Below are 19934 nucleotides of genomic sequence, written 5' to 3'. Positions count from 1 at the left end.
TGTGAAAGACATTGTGCACGACTTCTCCAAGACACTTACTTGAATATAGATGTCAAATATTAGGCGTTTGTAATGGCTCGGCATGTGCTATACATCTAATATGAAAGTTTGTTGGCTTCCTAAGATACGATTAAAAAACTGGTCCCCTCATTTACCCCCTTGTTTCTCGATCGTATCTAATATGAAGTCATTGTATACATTGATATGTTTATATGTTGATAATGAACTCGGGAGTATGGTAAGACCGGCAGAGTCCGCAGGCCAACTTACGGTGCCTTGATTCGCACGCTCTCCGATTAGGCTGATGCCATTCTTTGAAGGGGTCGACAGCCGCCAAGACCGGCTGTCGGGTGAAGCCGCCGCCATCCTCTTGCTAAATACTGGCGTCGACGATGCCGCCAGACTGGCATTACTCACGTGGTCGTTCTGCAGAATACATGGGTTTGGCATTCCCCAGTGTACCAACAAGGTTGAAAGTTGGTGAAGGGTGTTCTCGTTTGCTAAAGACCCGAAAAGAGGGGTCCCGTGGGTTGAAAATCAAGTGGGACAAGTTGCTGCTGACGACATTTGCGTGTACATGTAGCGTTCGTAGGAGCGCCTAATCCATTTGATAGCATAGGCAAACTCGTCCATCGTGCTACTTCTACGAGAGTGATTTTTCGCCTGCACAAATTTATCTTCAGCAATAAACAGCACTAATGTTTTTTCTTAAGAAAAGGCTTCTCCAGGATTACCTCGAGAGCCTCCTCTCTGTAATGCGTCTCATTAAGCCAGCGTCAACTGCATATGATCTGAAGTAGGCTCTGAGGCTTGTGAGCGCAAGCAAGTTTCTCGACACCAGGTGGACGACAGAACCTTGAGAATATTTTGTTGAACTCCTTTCTTCGGTGAATACGCCCTCTCAGAAAGTTTTTACGAAGGAAATGACGACTCAGATATTTCATTCATTGTGGCGCAGACGCCAACAGAATGTCGCATTTTATACTACCTTAGAGGCTTCCACCTGAGAAGCGTTTTGTAGTCCGTAGCCTGCCCGTACTACAAGGATGCTCTGCTTGGGGCAGCCATCAATCAATATTCGCCATGGACAACTCTCAAAGATTCTGTCTCTTGCGGAACTTCATCTGTGGAAGCAGTGAAGTGATTCGCGCCCTGAAGAACTACGAAATCACTTGAAGGGTGTTATTGCATAGCTTACGAACAAAGCACACGGGATGAATTCGCCACTGCGGTCCCTCACTAAATACCTTGAAGAAGTAGACCAACCGTGCCTGAACATGTGCGAAGACCACAGGGAAACAATAACTAAGATGCTGGTTGTCACTCACTTCAGACAGAGGCTGTGCATTCTCATACGTTAGTGGTTGCATAAGCAAATATGGGCTGGCCTTTATATTTCTAGTAGACACGGCAACTAGTATTACCTTTATTTTGTGCAGTCGCTCGCTGTGCAGGGCCCAGGCAGTCACTCTCAGACTTCTGCAAACAAGCACTTACCCGAGCCCCGCGGCGCTGCACACAATGTATCCCGAACGGTTCCCAAATCCGGACTGCCCTCTGTGTGGTGATTATGCGGACTTCGAACATGTCCTGTGGGGCTGCGCCTCTGCCGCTCCCCCTTTCACCCAAGAGGAAATGTGGAGGCTAATTAGGGCCCAGGATCAAACCTCTCAAATCCTGGCAGTCCCGAGGGCTCGTGAGAGGGCCGTCAGGTTTCACCTGAAGGTCCCCGAGTGGGCCTAGCCAGGTGACGTGGAGTTTGCTTACGTCAATAGTGGACCAAATAAAGTTGTTTCACTCACTCACTCACCTTTCGTTTGTATATGTCAATAGCAAGTGAAAAAGTGAGAGATAATAATCACAAGTTCAATTAAGCCTGCACTGAAATATGCCGTTTGTAATCATATCGTCACGTGGTAGTGACGGTGAAGAAAGCAGCAATACGGAGGAATACAAAACTAGCTTTTATTGGGCGAACCTGTGCCCACAAAAACAGGCTACACTTATAGCACAACGATAGCGGCGAACACGGTCGGCGATCGTCGAAAATCAGATCAGCGGGTCAAGCGCATCGGCTTTTACACAGCAGTCATCGAATGTTCCAGACGAATCATTGGGACCCGCATGCCTTCCACAAAGTTCTACAACATTCGAGTCACGCGATGAAATCAGATAACACAAGGTTCGGCGACAACAGACAGCGGACAGAAGCATCGATAACTTTCCAGAAACTTCGGATTCATGCAGGCGCGTCCCACGCTGTGCGATTACATTTGTTAGGCGGCGAAACGTGGTCGCCCGATAAAGATAAGTACACGTGTCAATACCCCCCTCTTAAGAAGCATCGTCCCGATGCTACAAATATAAGAGAGCGAAACACAAAAGGACACTTATTAAACATAAGGAACAAAACAACGAAAAGAAACAAAGTCCAAAGGTGAGTTACGCGAAGTCCCAAAGTTCATTAACGCTGGTTGTACGGCTTGAGTCGCACAACGTGAACTATTTCAGGTCGTGAGCGGCGTCGCTATGATTGCGAAATGCCGTCTGGCACGACCTCATAGTCCAGTGCGCCAATACGTCGGATGATCTTGTACGGTCCGAAATAGCGACGCAAAAGCTTCTCGCTCAGTCCTCGTCGGCGTATAGGGGTCCAAACAAAAACACGGTCACCGGGCTGGTACTCGACGAAGCGTCGTCGGAGGTTGTAGTGTCGGCTATCGGTCCTCTGCTGGTTCTTGATCCGCAGGCGGGCGAGCTGTCGGGCTTCTTCGGCGCGCTGCAGATAGGTAGCGACGTCAAGGTTCTCCTCGTCAGTGACGTGCGGCAGCATGGCGTCGAGCGTCGTCGTCGGGTTTCTGCCGTAGACCAGCTTGAACGGCGTGATCGGTGTTGTTTCTTGCACCGCTGTGTTGTAAGCGAAGGTTACATACGGCAGGACCGCGTCCCACGTCTTGTGCTCAACGTCGACGTATATCGCTAGCATGTCGGCGAGGGTCTTGTTCAGGCGCTCCGTGAGACCATTCGTTTGCGGATGGTAGGCAGTTGTCCTCCTGTGGCTTGTCTGGCTATATTGCAGAATGGCTTGGGTGAGCTCTGCTGTAAAAGCCGTTCCTCTGTCGGTGATGAGGACTTTTGGGGCACCATATCGCAGCAGGATGTTCTCGACAAAAAATTTCGCCACTTCGGCTGCGCTGCATTTCGGTAGGGCTTAAGTTTCAGCGAAGCGGGTGAGATAGTCCGTCGCCACGACAATCCACTTATTGCCGGATGTTGACGTCGGAAACGGCCCCAACAAATCCATCCCAATCTGCTGGAATGGTCAACGAGGAGGTTCGATCGGCTGTAGTAACCCTGCTGGCCTTGTCGGCGGTGTCTTGCGTCGTTGACAGCCTCGGCATGTCTTGACGTAACGGGCGACATCGGCGGTCAGACGCGGCCAGTAGTACCTTTCCTGTATCGTCGACAGCGTCCGGGAGAATCCTAGGTGCCCAGCAGTAGGATCGTCGTGTAAGGCGCGCAGTACTTCTGGATGCAGCGCTGACGGTACAACAAGAAGGTAGTTGGCGCGGACTGGTGAGAAGTTCTTCTTCACGAGTAGCTCGTTCTGAAGCGTGAACGAAGATAATCCACGCTTAAATGCCCTAGGGACAAAGTCGGTGTGCCCTTCCAAATACCCGACTAGGGCTTTTAGCTCCGGGTCCCCTCGTTGTTGTTCGGCGAAGTCTTCCGCGCTTATTATTCCAAGGAAGGCGTCGTCATCCTCGTCATCTTGCGGCGGCGGGTCAATGGGGGCGCGTGATAGGCAATCGGCATCTGAGTGTTTTCGTCCGGACTTGTATGTTACGGTGATGTCGTGTTATTGTAGTCGGAGGCTCCACCGTGCCAGCCGTCCTGAAGTGTCCTTTAAGTTAGCTAGCCAACACAACGCGTGATGGTCGCTGACCACTTTGAACGGCCTGCCATAGAGGTACGGTCGAATTTCGCTGTAGCCCAAACGATGGCGAGGCATCGACCGGCTAGCGTAAACTATCACGTGTTCATGTCCATCTTTTCTCTGGACTAGGATGGCACCGAGGCCTAGGCTACTGGCGTCAGTGTGTATTTCGGTATGGACCTGCTCGTCGAAGTGCGCAAGTACGGGCCGCGATTGCATGCGTCGTTTCAGTTCTTGAAATGCGTCGGCCTCCGGCGTTTCCCACTTGAAATCGACGTCACATTTAGTTAGCTTTGTCAGCGGCTCAGCGACGCGTGAAAAGTCCTTGACAAATTGCCTGTAGTAGGCGCACATGCCAAGAAATCTACGCACTGCCTTCTTGTCGATGGGCTGCGGGAACTTTGCAATGGCAGCTGTCTTCTGCGGGTCGGGGCGGACTCCAGACTTGCTGATAACGTGGCCTAGAAACAGAAGCTCATCGTAAGCGAAGCGGCACTTTTCTGGCTTCAGAGTGAGCCCTGATGACTTGATGGCATCTAGTACTGTTGCAAGCCGCCTAAGGTGATCGTCGAAATTTCCGGCGAAGACAACGACGTCATCCAAGTAAACGAGACAGGTCTGCCACTTCAGTCCTGCTAAAACCGTGTCCATCACGCGTTGGAACTTTGCAGGCGCCGAGCACAGTCCAAATGGCATAACCTTGAACTCGTAGAGGCCGTCTGGGGTGATGAAGGCGGTCTTTTCGCAATCTCTTTCGTCGACTTCTGTTTGCCAATAGCCTGACTTCAGGTCCATCGACGAGAAGTATTTAGCGTTGCAGAGCCGATCCAATGCGTCGTCTATCCGTGGAAGGGGGTATACGTCCTTCTTCGTGATCTTGTTCAGATGACGATAATCGACGCAGAAACGAAGGGTTCCGTCCTTTTTCTCCACCAGGACAACAGGGGATGCCCACGGGCTTTTCGACGGCTGGATGATGTCGTCGCGCAGCATTTCGTCGACTTGTTCTCTTATAGCTTCACGTTCTCGCGGCGAAACTCGGTAAGGGCTCTGGCGGAGTAGTCGAGCGCACTCCTCGGTGATTATGCGACGCTTGGCGACTGGTGTTTGTGGAATCCTCGATGACGTCGAAAAGCAGCCTTTGTATCGTCGGAGCAGACTTCTGAGCTGCTGTTGCTTAATCACGGGGAGACCTGGATTAATGTCGTAGTCTGGTTCGGGAACCATGGTTGTCGGGGTAGATGCGGCGGAATCTGAGAGGACAAACACGTTGCTGGTTTCCAGAATTTCCTCGAGTGAGTGAGTGAGTAAAGACTTTATTTGAAAACAAGGTATTGACGGATGACCCTGTTGTTAGGCAGCCACAAGCCCCTGGGCCCGGGCGGCTTCTTCAGCTCTCTCGATGACCTTGGCCTGCAGGTCAGGGTCGGAGCTGAGCAACACGGCCTCCCACTGCTCAGTATTACTTATTCCGTGATTTGTGTGATTTTCTGCTGGGCACGACCACATAATATGGAATAGATCAGCTTTTTGCTTACAATGCTTACATGTATTAGGGTATTGGTCCGGGTAGTAGTAGTGATAGGCTACGGGGTCTGCAGTCGTCTCCAAGCTACTACTTGCCGCTTGTTAAGCGATTTGTGTGCTGGCGGGTACACTGCCCTGACTAACCTGTAGTGCTGAATTATTTCCTGGTAACTGACCATGCGATCCCTCTCTGATCCTAGCGTGAGCCGTCCGGGTGCTCGGTTGGCAAGTCCTCGAGCGGCGGTGTGGGCGGCATCGTTGCCGGGTAGGGAGGAGTGTGCTGGAGCCCAAATGATCTGGATTGATCGTGGGTGTTGATTGGTGTCTATTATGTGTTTTACGGGAGCCGAGACCCGACCTTTCGCAAAATTGCGTACTGCTGCTCTGGAATCGCTAATAATGTAATGACAATGTGTGGAGGCTATTGCCAAAGCGATAGCCACCTCTTCCGATGTTTCGGAGCTTCTGGTGCGAATTGAACCACCAGCGCGTATTTGACCTGAGGAGTCCACCACTACAAGGGACATACAGTTGCGTTCTATGTATTCTGCTGCGTCGACATAGACTACGTCTTTGAAGGCGTGGAATTGCTGATGTAAAGCTTTGGATCGCTCGGCCCTCCTTTCCTTGTGGAATTCGGGGTGCATGTTTTTAGCTAGTGGATTAATTTTGAGATGGCGCCTCTGATCGTGAGGAATGTCTACTTTAATTCTTTGCATCGACTCGTAGTTGATGCCGAGATTCTGGAGGATGTTTCGCCCGGCGGCACTCTCAGCTAGCCTTTCATATTGAGATATAAGGTGCGCTTCTACAAGTTCATCGAGGGTGTTGTGCACACCTAGGGCTAGCAATTTAGCGTTGGCCGTTCTGATAGGTAGCCCAAGAGCCTGTTTATAGGCCCTCCGGATAATTCCCTCTATTTTCTCTCTCTCAGCCGCTTTGAGGCAGAGGTACGGGGTGATGTAGGTGATGCGGCTTAGAACGAAGGCTTGTACCAACCTTATGAGGTTGGCTTCTTTCATGCCAGAGTGTCGGCTGGCAATTCTTGAAATGAGTCGCATCGTCTGCCGAACGCATGCTTCCAGTTTATGAATTGTGTTGCAGTTGCGCCCGTGAGCTTGCATGAAGAGGCCTAGTACACGGATGGTGGTCACCACCGGGATCGCGCCTCCTCCGGCTCGCACAGTGATTTCTGGGGATGGCGCAATGTCGGATTTGCAGTTTGTAGGGGCTCTGAGTAGGAAGAGTTCTGATTTTTGCTGTGAGCAGGCGAGGCCTTTGTCGGTAACGTACTTTTCAACCGTGTCTACAGCTTGTTGCAGCGTGGTTTCTATATGTCCATCGCTACCTTTAACCACCCACAGGGTGATGTCGTCGGCATACAGACTGTAGTGTAGATCTGGAATCTGATTAAGTTGTTCCGGTAATCGGATCATCGCTAAATTAAAGAGGAAGGGCGATAAGACTGATCCCTGCTGTATGCCACGACTTCCAAGAGGGATCTTGTCCGATTGTAGTTCCCCTATTCTTAGTTCCGCTGTGCGGTGGTTGAGGAAATCTTTGATGTAGTTGTAGGTCCTCTGGCCCACACCTAGGTACTGCAGATTCTCTAGTATTCTCTAGGTACTGCAGATTCTCGTTGTCAAAGGCCTTTGTAAGATCAATGCCCAGGACAGCCCGGGTACCATACTTGGGTATGTGGTCCAGAACTTGATGCTTACGCTGAAGCATGATGTCTTGCGTGGAAAGTTTTGGACGAAAGCCAATTATGGAGTTCGGAAATAAGTTATTGTCCTCCGCAAAATTGTGGAGGCGGTCAAGTATAACGTGCTCCATGAGTTTTCCTACGCATGAGGTCAGAGAGATCGGGCGTAAGTTCTCGAGCTGTAGTCGCTTACCATGTTTAGGTATGAATATTATTTGTGCATGCTTCCATTGCGAGGGGATAGAACCTGTTTCCCAACAGCGGTTGAAGTGCACTGTTAATGCAGTGATAGATACGTCATCTAGATTCCGGAGGGTCTTATTTGTTATTCAATCGGGGCCTGGTGCAGATTTAGTTCGGAGTTTCAGCAAGACGGCTCGTACTTCAGCCTCTAGGATGGGTGCCTCTAGGTTAAGATTCTCCGGACCAGTGTATGGCTTCTGGGGGATTTGTGCATTTGTGCCTATGTACCGGGTTTTGAGCTCTGTTAGGAGCTCGTCGTTCGTGCCCTGGTATTGGTGAGTGATCTTATTGAGGCATTTCCTCTGCTCGGATTTACTCTTATCCGGGTCCATAAGATATCGGAGGAGATTCCACGTTTTGGCTAGACCGAGTTGTCCCTGCATGCTATCGCATACCTTTTCCCATTGGTTTTTGGTTAATTGGTTAGCGTATTCCTCGATTTCTATATTGATTTGCGCGATGCGCAAGCGGAGTGTACGGTTTACTTTATTCTTTTTCCAGTGGATTTGCATGCTCTTTTTGGCTTCCCACAAGTGTAGGAGGCGGCTATCCACCTCGACCAGACCATCATCTTCAGGGATTTCCCTCGTGGCGCGTTTCACGCAATCTCTGAGATCCCCGATCCAGGCCTCGAGATCGTTGATATGCTCGGTGGCGGTTGTCTTCCGAATCTGGCGGAAGCGGTCCCATTCCGTGAGCGAAACTCGTTTGGCCTTCTTGCGGGGTGGACCCGCCTGAATGTGGATTTCTATGATATAATGATCGCTACCGATGCTTTCCCCGGTATTAGTCCAATCATAGTTGCCTATGTTTTTGATGAAAGTTAGGTCGGGTGTGGTGTCAACACTGACACTATTCCCGATAGGGGTGGGTGTCTGGGGGTCTGTGATGAGAGTCAGTCCCTGTTGTTGGGCTTCTACCCAAAGATTACTACCTTTGACTACCTCTGTGCGGTATCCCCATGCAGTGTGGTGAGCGTTAAAGTCACCTAATAATAATATGGCCTTTTGTTGGGAGATTCTGAGAGCCTTCGTGTATAGAGTTCCGAACTTGTGACGCCGGCACTTTGGGCTACTATAGACATTAAGAATGAATATGCTTTCATCCTCCTTACGTTTAGGGATGAGTTCAATAAAGACGTGGTCTATGTCGACTTCTTCAATATCATGTTTATTGGCTGTTAGATTTCTGTGAACTAGAATAGCGGTGGTGGAATCCGACCCAGAAGCATTATAGGATTTCTACCCTGCCGATTTTGCGTGGCCTCCCGTCTCCTGAAGGGCAATGATATCCGGGGCCGCCTTACCCCCAAGGAACTGCTGAAGGTTTCCCCGTTTGCGGCGAAACCCACGGCAGTTCCACTGCCAGATCTTGTAGTTAGGAGTGTGAGCCATTTTGAGGTGGCGGGGGTTCAGCGATCGGTTTGGAGATTTCGGACAGGGATGGATGGTCATAGGGTTTGGATGCCACGCCCTTAAGGGAGCCGGAGGCCGTGGATGTAAATCTCGACTCCCAGCGAAGTACTTTCGCTTGATGTACGCGATCGTCGTGCCCTTGTTGATGTGCTTGAACTCTCGGCTGAAGTTTGTCAGCCACACTTCAGTTTTCCCTCTATGCAGTCGAGCGATCCCTCTTGCGACGCAAATTTCACGGTCTAGCAGTACACGTTGGTCGCATTCGATGACGCCTTCTACGTCAGCGGGTGTTTCGGTGCCGACCGAAATAATAATGTTGGAGCGAGGCGGGATGCTCACTTGATCTTCGAGCACACTCAAGGCGTCGTGACTACGAGGGCTGTCCGGCGGCATCGCTTTATCTTCCGACAGCGTTACTGACTTCGACTTCAGGTCGATGATTGCGCCGTGTTGGTCCAGGAAGTCTATACCGAGAATGACGTCTCGTGAACACTGTTGGAGGATAACGAAGGTGGCAGGGTAAGTCCGGTCATGAATGGTTATTCTTGCCGTGCAGATTCCAGTCGGCGTGATGAGGTGTCCTCCAGCGGTCCGAATTTGAGGGCCTTCCCATGCGGTCTTAACTTTCTTCAGCTGGGCGGCGATGTGTCCACTCATTACGGTGTAATCAGCCCCTGTGTTCACTAAGGCGGTAACTGCGTGGCCGTCCAGAAGCACCTCGAGGTCGGTGGTTCTTTGTCTGGCGTTGCAGTTAGGTCTTGGCGTCGGATCATGGCTGTGTCGCGTTGACCTTTGGCTGGTATGTGACGTCGTCAGGTCGTCCTACGTCGTGGCATTCTTTCTTTCCAGACTTCGTCGGCACGGCGGCGTGTCGTTATGTCGTCGAGGTAGTTTCTTCGGCGTCTTCGTCGGCGGCGGAGGGTCTTCGTCAGTTCGACGGACAGCGACCGCACCTCCATCGGTTGCTGCTTTTAGTTTTCCGGATATGGGCTCGCTGACCGGCCCCGGGCTGGGCCAGTGAATAGTCGGCGCTGCGGCGACAGGTAGCGGCCTGGTGATGGCGAACGTGACGGTCGTCGAGAGCTCCACTCAGTAGCCGCGAGGTAGTCAGCGATATCGCGAGGGCGTTCACTTTGCTGCGGGCGCGGAGCGTTGACGGCGAAACCTCGCAGTCCCATCTCCCGGTATGGGCATCGTCGGTAGACGTGACCCGCTTCTCCGCAGTGGTGGCACAGCGGGCGGTGGTCAGGAGCGCGCCATACGTCAACGCTCCGAAGTTGACGGAGTCTGTCTGTCTGCCAGTCTGTCTTCCTCGGGTAGCTGCGCTGGGCGACGGGTGGGCGTGCTGGCGGCGGGGGTGGCCGACGGAATTGCGGCGTTACAGGGCCCTGGCGCGGTGGCGGAGGAGGACCTTGACGGCGTGCGACGGCGGCGTAGGTCATCGCATCTGGCTGGGGTTGCGGTAATTGAGGTTGCAGCTCCGGAACTCCAAGCGACCGCTGAACCTCATCTTTGACGATGTCAGCGATCGAGGCCACTTGAGGCTGCGACGACGGCAAGCTCTTCTGAAGCTCCTCTCGTACGACTGCCCTGATAGCCTCGCGCAGGTCGTCGGAGGCCAGCGATTGAACGCCGGCATAGCTTGTAGAGTTGGTGTGGCGGTCGAATTGCTGGTTTCGCATCTCGAGTGTCTTCTCGATGCAAGTGGCCTCGTGAAGAAACTCGTCGACGGTCTTCGGTGGGCTTCGTACCATACCGGCGAAAAGTTCCTCCTTTACACCACGCATCAGTAGCCGGACTTTCTTTTCCTCGGACATTTCCGGGTCGGCGTGGCGGAACAGGCGGCTCATTTCTTCGGTAAAGATGGCAATGTTCTCGTTTGGTAGCTGCACTCGGGCGTCCAGCATAGCTTCAGCCCTTTCCTTGCGCACGACGCTTGTAAAGGTGCGCAGGAAGCCGCTACGGGACTGGTCCCACGTTGTCAAGGTCGATTCCCTGTTCTCAAACCAAGTTCTGGCGGCGTCTTCTAAGGCGAAGTAGACATGCCGCAGCTTGTCGTCGGAGTCCCAGTTGCTGAACATCGCGATGCGTTCGTAGGTCTCCAGCCAAGATTCCGGGTCTTCAGTCGCTGCTCCATGGAAGGTTGGTGGGTCCCGAGGTTGTTGTAGGATAACGGGGGACGCTGGGGCAGCCATTGGAGTTGTCTTGACCACGATCTTCTTTGTCGTCTCAGGTAGAAGCCCGTGCTCTGGGGGCAGTCCTTGCAGTCTGCGGCTAGCACGCTGATCTTGGGCGATATTGGTTCTGTCCTCGGGCTTCGGGCTTGGATCGCGGCATTGCGGGGGCGTTCGGTACATGAACGCACAAGCACCTCCACCAGATGTCACGTGTTAGTGACTGTGAAGAAAGCAGCAATACAGTGGAATACAAAACTAGCTTTTATTGGGTGAACCTGTGCCCACAAAAACAGGCTACACTTATAGCACAACGATAGCGGCGAACACGGTCGGCGATCGTCGAAAATCTGATCAGCGGGTCAAGCGCGTCGGCTTTAACAGAACAGTCGTCGAATGTTCCAGACTAATCGTTCGGACTCGCGTGCCTTCCACAAAGTTCTACCCCATTCAGGTCAGCTGATGAAATCAGATAACATAAGGTTCGGCGACAACAGACAGCAAATAGAAGCATCGATAACTTTCCAGAAACTTCGAATACATGCAGGCGCGTCCCACGCTGTGCGATTACATTTGTTAGGCGGCGAAACGTGGTCGCCCGATAAAGATAAGTACACGTGTCAATATTGTTCTTAACGTATTCCAACATAAGATCATTAAGTAACATTACTTCCTTACGCATGAGTTTTCTATAGCTTTATTCCTGATACACGAGGCGCACATGTTGTCGTCTTATCTTTTGTTAGAGCTCATTCATAAGTACGCGTCCATGCGTAACAGTACCATTGTCAGAATGCGGCCCAAGCGCACACCCGCAGCAATTACTTTGATAATTCGGCTACTTCATCAACTTTCGGTGATGTCCATATTTATCTAACTAGTCTCTGGGCAGGGAATATTGACCACGCCACTGGCTGTAAAAGCAGCGGCTAGTACAGTGTGATGGCGATGGTGTGAGGACGACAGAACAGGGACAACAGTTTTACGGGGATGGTGTGACGCTGATGGTGAGGAAGTTGTACGACTTTTGCCTGTTGTCGCTCTTGTCACTTATCTTAAGAGAACATAATCGCAACAGTGTCGCCAATTTACTGACCTGCATACTTCCTTTCGCCCTGAGCCATTGCAGTAAGGGGGTCAAAGTGGAAAATATAAAAAAAATCGTAGAGTGAAAAGTTAACGCAATAAAAAATCTGAGAAAAAGTCATTTCCAACGAAAGAATGCGCCGCTGAATCTTCAAATTCAAATTTATATAGGCCAGAAAAGGAATGGATATCAAACGTGACATGCAATCCAAGCTACCGCATGTAGCTTGCAGGACCTTATACGAACTCGCGCCCCGCCGCCAGCGGATGCCAGAATATGGCGGTCACCGTGTGCGCATCAGGGCACCCTATAGGCCATGTAGAATGCCTCAGTTTGATTTTGGTGAGTCAGTCTTAGTTATCCAGCAGAGGGTATTTTGGTGATTCTAAATCCGTGTGGGGCCGGCTGAGTAAAACTTTAGTTTGGTTAGTGAGCGCGCCTCAAGAAAATTTTGGTCAGTCTATGTGCCGCTGAGCCGGGCTGAGCTGAATTTTGGTGAGATTCAGTGCGAGGGAGCCCGGCTCAGTAATACTGTGCTGAGCCTGAGAACTTAGTAAGCTTTTCAGCAAAATTATAATTTGTGAGTAAATCTTTATGAGCTACTCTTGCTTTGCCGTCATATGGCGATAAAGCTCAAGGTTGGTGTTCTCAGAAACTATTATCTTGAATACAAATTCACCTAACCATTACTGAGATAAGCGGTATTACCACTCCAGTGGTAGTTTTATGAATCCTACTTATTGCGCCTGCTTTGAAGGCAGGATAGCTTCAATATCCCGATTTATTCGTGTTTCCCAAATTATTTACTGAACATCTAATTCCATCACAACTTTACAATTGTGCGTGGCTCGTAGTTAACGTAGAAAAGACGTTATTATATAGAGAACATAGCCTTCAAAACTTGCTCTTCTAATTTAAACTATGTGACCGGTAATGTGAAGTTTCACATAACTACTCATGCTAGGATTACATTTATGAGAATTAGTATTATACAACCAGAAGAGGTACATTTTTGTAATGCTTACAAAAATGTACAACACAGTGTCAAGCTGGTTGCACTCGTCATCGGCAATTTTCAGACCTGCGTTGAAAGGATGCTCGCTTACAAATAAAACCAAAGTCATGGGCTTTCAGGAATGCTTCTTGCATTCATTACGACATAATCAGCAAATGAATATGTATCTGTGAACTGTTCAAATGCCAGCAGCTCACGCTCTGTATGTGAACTCATCTAGCAAAAGAAGCTCGCGTCCGCGACATTCAATTTTGAGTTGAGGAGCGGCGTCACGTCCTGAACAGTGATTGTACCGTACATTCAATTCTAAGAAGAATATTCAACTGAGAGTATCCTTAAACCGCCCGAATTATGTCCGTCACCGTCTTCTTTCTTTTTTTGCTTTGTGCGCTGTTTCTAGTTTTCCGCATTGCGATTTCTATCTTCAGCCCTTTGCTCAGCGTTTGGCAAAACGACGCATGCTAAGAACGTATTTCAATCGCCTGGTTTCGCCTAACTCGGCTCCCATATTGCACATGTACAGCGTTCTACGGGGAAGTTAAATGCACAAATTTGCAGCGCTACACACAAACCATAATCCAAAATTTTAAATACACATACATTTCCTATGAAAACGCCCAAATTTCCTAGGCTGTTTAAGTGCATGACTACATTATTTACTCCTCAACCTCAGTTTTTTCACCAAATAAAGCATAAGGAATAAATTCATCTCTTTTTTGTGCAGCGAATCTGATACACTGTTTCCACAAAAGCTTCTGCGCCCTTGCGAACTCTGACAGAAAGTTTCCACTCAGCGTAGGCGACTCACTGAGCTTTCTTGGAGCATCCGTCGACAGATGAGGTGGTCGCGATCGCGTTTTCACGTGTGTATGAAATTGGCTTTCGCGACTTCCTTAAGCACCATACCAATCTGTCTTTTCGGAAATGCAGGCGCTAACAGGTCCCGACACCACGAAAGTAAAGGAAAATACAGGCATCGCGCTGGCTCTCCAGTGAATCTTTTCCTCAAGAAAATACACACATGTAATGAACATGCATAAAATATGGCGTAATTTGCACAAATATTGCGTTAATATGCTTATATTTGCGTAAAAACATTCTCAATCAAAGGTAGTAGAAGTGAAAACAATTCACTTCTCTCAATACAAACACTCACGCATGAAAGCACACGCGCGCGCGCACACACACACGCACGCACACACACACACACACACACACACACACACACGCACACACGCACACACACACACACACACACACACACACACACACACACACACACACACGCACACACGCACACACACACACACACACACACACACGCACACACATGACAGCACATGGTCACAGAAGTTTAACCGATTGAGCAAATCGCAATCATCTCGTTCAACAGCCATTTACAGGCGAGCTTGCTTGCTCACTAATACCAAGTTCTACGACATGCCAGCTGTGTTGAGCTGCATGAAAGTGCAGCTTAAGTGCTGTTGCAGATAGCACAACTGCAACACTTGAACTAATTGACAAGACGAGGCAGTCAATACTCCTTGACACATCAAAACGATTAACTGAATAATTAGCACTATTGCGCTAATCAACTTCCGATTTATTTACGCTATGGGACATATTGCAAGTCATGCATTGGAGGCAGTGAGCTCGTAAGATGAACCGACTTAGAAGAGTTCTCGCGATGATCACTTTTTGGATATATTCACTTTCCAAGTTTGTGACAAGCAACATTGGCGTTGCCGTTACATTTGTGATTCAATGTATGCAACGGCATTGTCAGAATTAAGTGGAACAGCGGTTCCTATTTATTATAGGTTTCACGGCAAATATGTGCAAACCGGTGGTATCTTCATATTTTTTCCCAAGTCGTTAGGCCTTGCAAACTCAACAGCGTGAATTTGTTAATTGAAATACTTGCTGAAAACTAAGTTGCAAGAAACCTAGTTCAAAAATTTGGTTCAATAATATTTGTCCATTTATTGCTCGTGGAAGTAGTGTCAGCCTCAATGATTAATTATATTCATGGCTTAAAATTGTGCTATCTGCCCCGGGTGATTTTTCCTAATTTGGTGCAGCTAAAAAAGAGCACCCTCTATATGTAGTCTCGTATTAATTTTCGCTCATTGCAGCCCAAGTACCGCGGAACAAATTCCAGCGTTATTTTTTAGAGCTCTGACGATAAGGCAATATGCTCCTGATAAGAGAAGGATCTAGACAATTTGATAGCACCTAATTTTCTGATAACGTGTTGGCAAATATTTTCAAACTCGAGTAATTTTCCAACTTTCGAGGACACAAGCAGTTGCTCTAAATTCTGCAAATGTAACTCCTAATGTTACGGCTTGTTGATTGGCCGAATTCCTTAGGTCTGTTTTTTTATCCCTCGCGTTTTCTAATAAAATGGTGAATATGTACAATTTTTTCAGGTATTATAGAGCTCGGGCTCATATTCTAAGTTTGTGTGTGCATTGATGTTTGTTTTATTTGCCCAACCTTTATTTCGGGCTTAAGGAAGTTCGTTTTTGTGTCAGACACCCCAAGACGTAATTTATTAAGCAGAATCTATCTACAAAAGGTCATACTGGCCCTGTACACTCTCAAAGTGGCGACGGCTGCATAAGAAAGGATATTTCATGTGCAGAAGCGATCTCCCAACGTTCATATCACTGAGCGAAATGTTTCGTATGAGATCATATGTTCAAGATCCTGGAGCGCTCTACAACATTTCCCTTTCTTGATGTGTTTAGTTATGAGCCATAAGGTAGGCATGAGCAAGCTTTTTGTACATGAGGCTAATATTTGCAAGTAGTAACTAAGCCAAGCCAATGAAAGGTTAAAGCGCACAAACGTCGTTAATACATTCATAATTTATTGAGGCTATCTTTAGAGTAAATTATCCATACCCAGTCAAGCTATCGCTGAGTGCTTATAATGTGCGCGATCAGGATTCAATATATTGCGCACAGCCGCACAACGCTGCCATACCTCTAGAGCATGTACATTTTCAACGATAAATATGAATCCAAGTATACCTGTTTCCACTGAGTTGTACAAAAATACCCAAAGCACTGGCTGCAAAGTAAATGTGACAAGGTCACCACCAAATTGAGCAAGTGCCTCTCTTTACGATACAATGCAAACATGGCTCATATTTTTGCTATGCTCATTAATAGGCGCTCTACTGTGCAGCGTTGGGATTCTTTGGTTACTTTAGGATCTTTTAGCGGGCTATGTGTTTAGGTCTGTTCCTACCTAACCGCTTTACGTGCCAGCCGAGTCACTAGCTGGTAGGGGTAAAATGGGTTGGGCATCGGGCTTCTGGGCTGAGGGATCCTGGTTCGAATCCAACCATTCAACCAGTTTGGTCACTGAGTCTGTGGAAATGTTTACATATTTATTTCCCCGCAACAAACCTCTTTGAAGCAGACATGAGTCTGTATATGTCGGACTGGGTAGGTACCACGGTCTTAAGGAACTATTTGACGCCATCTTGGAGCACTCTTTATGTGCCACTCAATCTGGGTTGGTTTTCAGGGAACCTCTTTGACACCTACGTAGGTCCCTTGGTATGTGCCGGTGAGTGTGGCGTTCTTTAATGAATGTATTTGACGCCTACTGGCGGAACTGCTGCCTGTCGATGCGAATGTCACAAAATGTAATGACGAAAATAATTCTTTAAGTATTTTTGTTGCCTTGCGGAATCGAACCCACGTCACAACTCTTCGTCAAGGGCAGCAACCTCAGATTTATGCAGGCTGTTGCACACATTTATTGGGTATGTGGCACTTTGCAAGGAACGTCTTTCAGGGCGACGTTTTAGCGAGCTGCGTCTTCAATGCATCGGGGATGTGCTGCTATTCAACAAACATCTCACCAACTTGGGTCACTGAGTATGTGCAAGTGGGTGTTCAGCAAGCGAGGGGAGAATTCTCACTGTTTGCAGGCAGCGATGCGCCACGTTTGTTGTCTAGGCCGCCATGTGAATTTTTACCGGCAGCGCCACCGGAGTGGGCAGCGAGTCCACAACGATGCGCGAGAGAGGAGCACAGTTGGCACATGATGTGTTTCTGTGCTTTTTCATGCACTGGCATGCTTAAAAGTGGTTCCGTTGAATGGCACCACTATATTTAGGGAAGGGCGAAAGAAGAGTCCCGTTGCAGTACACGCCTCATACATAATCCGTTTCAATGATGAGAATAGGTTGCGTAGCTATACTGATCCAATGCTAAGCGTAATTGTCATCGTAAGTTGGGCTCTGTCAATTTTTTTCTTGTTGCCTTTTCAGGTGGTGAGATGAGGTTTTCCGAGGACATCATTTATATGAGCTCGACATCTAGCTGCGCAGTTATCAGAGTAGCAAAGAGTGGCGGTAAGTTCTTCTGCCATAATAGCTGGTTTAGACATCTCTATCTTATCTACAGAAATATTTCAGCAGCGCATTGGAACGGTCAACAGTGTGCAGTCAACCGTACTCACAAAGTTGTTATGGACGCTATTTTTGTTTGTAGTCATAACACTTATTATTACCTACTAATGCAAAGACAATCCTTGGTGAGTACCCTGGCAATATCTATGCCTCCCAGGAGGCTTTCTATCTCCAAAATAGTGCATAATTGCTCAAATTAACGGGCGCAGTTGTTATAGCAGTCTAGTAGTACGCTATTGGTAGCATTAGAAAAAACTTGGGCCGTAAAATCGCAGGCAGATGTTTGCGTGAGCCATATTATACTATTGAAAGTGAAGGTTACTTTGGCCTCAGTTTACATCACACCCAGTTCAAGCCAAAAAAATGCATTAAGAGGTTTCTCTCTATTACCTTTATTTCCTACACTCCTACAGTATTGCCTGAGCATTCTTTTGGGAGTAACCCTAATTGCCAACATCACCAAAATGCTCTAATCCCTATTTTGCCCCAACCAACCTGTTTAAAGATTCTTTCTTTCCACGCATCATTATTGACTGGAATGACTTGCCTTTATAAAACTCGTATAAGCATTGTTCTACTTCTTGTGTCCCAATATTGCATGTCATCCACCCTATAACAATTTCGCGTGCAAAGTATGTAATAAATAACATCAGTAAACAAAATATACCCGTTCCGTGACGGCCCATATGTGCAAAACAAATGCGTAAATGGTCATGTTAACACATATATACGTTATTATAGTAGTATAGTAGATGACTGCTAGCATTAGAGAAAGACTGGCTACGTAGCCATCGCCACGTCAACGTCGTTACAAGAAAAAAAAAACCTTTACACGTGTATTTATTTATTTATTTTATTTATTTGCAGGTAGTGCCAACCCTTACACAGGGCTATAGCAGGAGGAGAATACGAAGATTTACAAATCAAATATTTTTCAAATGGGAAATTCTACATTCAAACCCAAATAGGAACAATAACTTAAAATTATTCACTTTACTAATCATTTTCAACTATATCAAAATTTCAAAATTCCGTTTCAAAATCATTCACTATACTAATATAATTGTACATGACTGGGGCGCTATAACGTAAAACTATGCCAAACTTTTCTCTTCCAATTCTCCTATCTGCCATTCACGATTGGTGAAAAACTTTTTTCAACCACCCCCACTTCACCTGTCTGTCCCGCGACGTCACGAAAACCGCGATAGCTCCCCATTTGATATGATGTGTACACACTGATTATGCATGATATGACAAAAAAAAGAAAAACAGTTATTTCTGACTCGACCCCTTTCGCAATTAGCCCTCGGCTATTGGTAAAAAGTTTTCGGGCTGCACCCATTTCACCTGCCTGTCACGCGACGTCACAAAACCGCACAAACTCACCACGTCAAAGTGACGTGTACGCGATAAAGATGCATTAATTTGCCGAACAAAACTGAATTTTCTTCGGAATAGCCCAGGCTGCCCCGTTCCGAAAGGAATAAAAGATGGCTGCCGCCGATCGCTGAGACGCTGGCTACTCGCACCTGCCGGAGAGCATGGGTGTATTTGCGTATAATAAAATTTCTTGCGTGGCCGTGTAACGTTTTCGAGCACATTCGGCACGTTTACCACCTCATTCTGCCAACTCTTCTTTGCTAATGGTCAGTTTTAGCGTCATTCTTAAGCTTCCGTTGCATGCCGCCGCGATTTTCGACCAGCCAACACAAGCTAAGTAAGGGAAAGCCGACCAATCGCAGACGCCAGCACCACCCTCTTCATCCGGTTATCAATTTTCAGTGCAGTGGCTCTGCCCCAGTGGATCCCTCTCCACTTGAGCGTTCCCCTCGCCTCTTGTCAGCCAATTAGATGCGACAAGCGGCTCAGTGTAGGCAATGTTATTCGTTTTTCAAGCAAACAAAAGTGACCTCCTATGAACGAGAAGAGTGTTTGATTGGTCTTTACAGACAACCCTGTGGGTGACCGCCCGGTGCTTGCGTCAGTGGTTACGCAAATTTGACGTCAGGAGATTGGAATAGAAAAATATTGGAATAGTTTTACGTTATAGGGCCCCTGGTAGCATCGTCAAAAATTTAGGCAGCTTAAGTCGGCGTCGCCGCGTTAACGTCATAGCAAAAAATAAAACAAATAATTTAACATAGGAAATCATTATTTTGGTACAATAGCAGATTGGTAGCCTTACAGAAAAAAACTGGTTGCGTCACCGTCGCTGCATCAAGGCTGTAACAAAAGTTAAGATAAACTGGTTAGTACAAGTTATAATGGTGTAAAGTCGGTTATTCGTAGCGTCCGAAAAAAAAATTGGCGATGTCGCCATTGCTGCGCCACGGTTGTTACAAGAAAATAAGATAAGCTGCGGTATCGCAAAAGAAAACCGGTTGTGACGGCGTTCC

General features: G+C 48.0%; 1 protein-coding gene across 7 annotated transcripts in view; it reads left to right on the top strand.

Moving 5' to 3' along the window:
* LOC126535281 (uncharacterized) overlaps positions 1 to 19934 on the top strand; it is a 93860-nt gene that overhangs the window by 24821 nt on the left and 49105 nt on the right. For 5 of the 7 annotated variants that reach the window (XR_008613391.2, XR_011895660.1, XR_011895661.1 and 2 more), the window contains exon 4: positions 17395 to 17478. Coding sequence is in view for 1 of the 7 variants with exons in the window: in XM_072289189.1 (XP_072145290.1) it covers positions 17395 to 17478 (84 nt within the window). In the remaining 6 variants the exon portion in view is untranslated. Of the gene's footprint in view, positions 1 to 17394; positions 17479 to 17541; positions 17661 to 19934 lie in introns of all 7 variants that reach the window. The other 2 variants (XR_011895664.1, XR_011895663.1) reach the window with 2 other exon arrangements.

This window comes from Dermacentor andersoni, chromosome 7 (assembly GCF_023375885.2).
Source record: "Dermacentor andersoni chromosome 7, qqDerAnde1_hic_scaffold, whole genome shotgun sequence".
NCBI lineage: Eukaryota > Metazoa > Arthropoda > Arachnida > Ixodida > Ixodidae > Dermacentor > Dermacentor andersoni.
The sequence above is the reverse complement of the archived record's forward strand: the minus strand, read 5'-3'. Positions and strand labels throughout refer to the sequence as shown.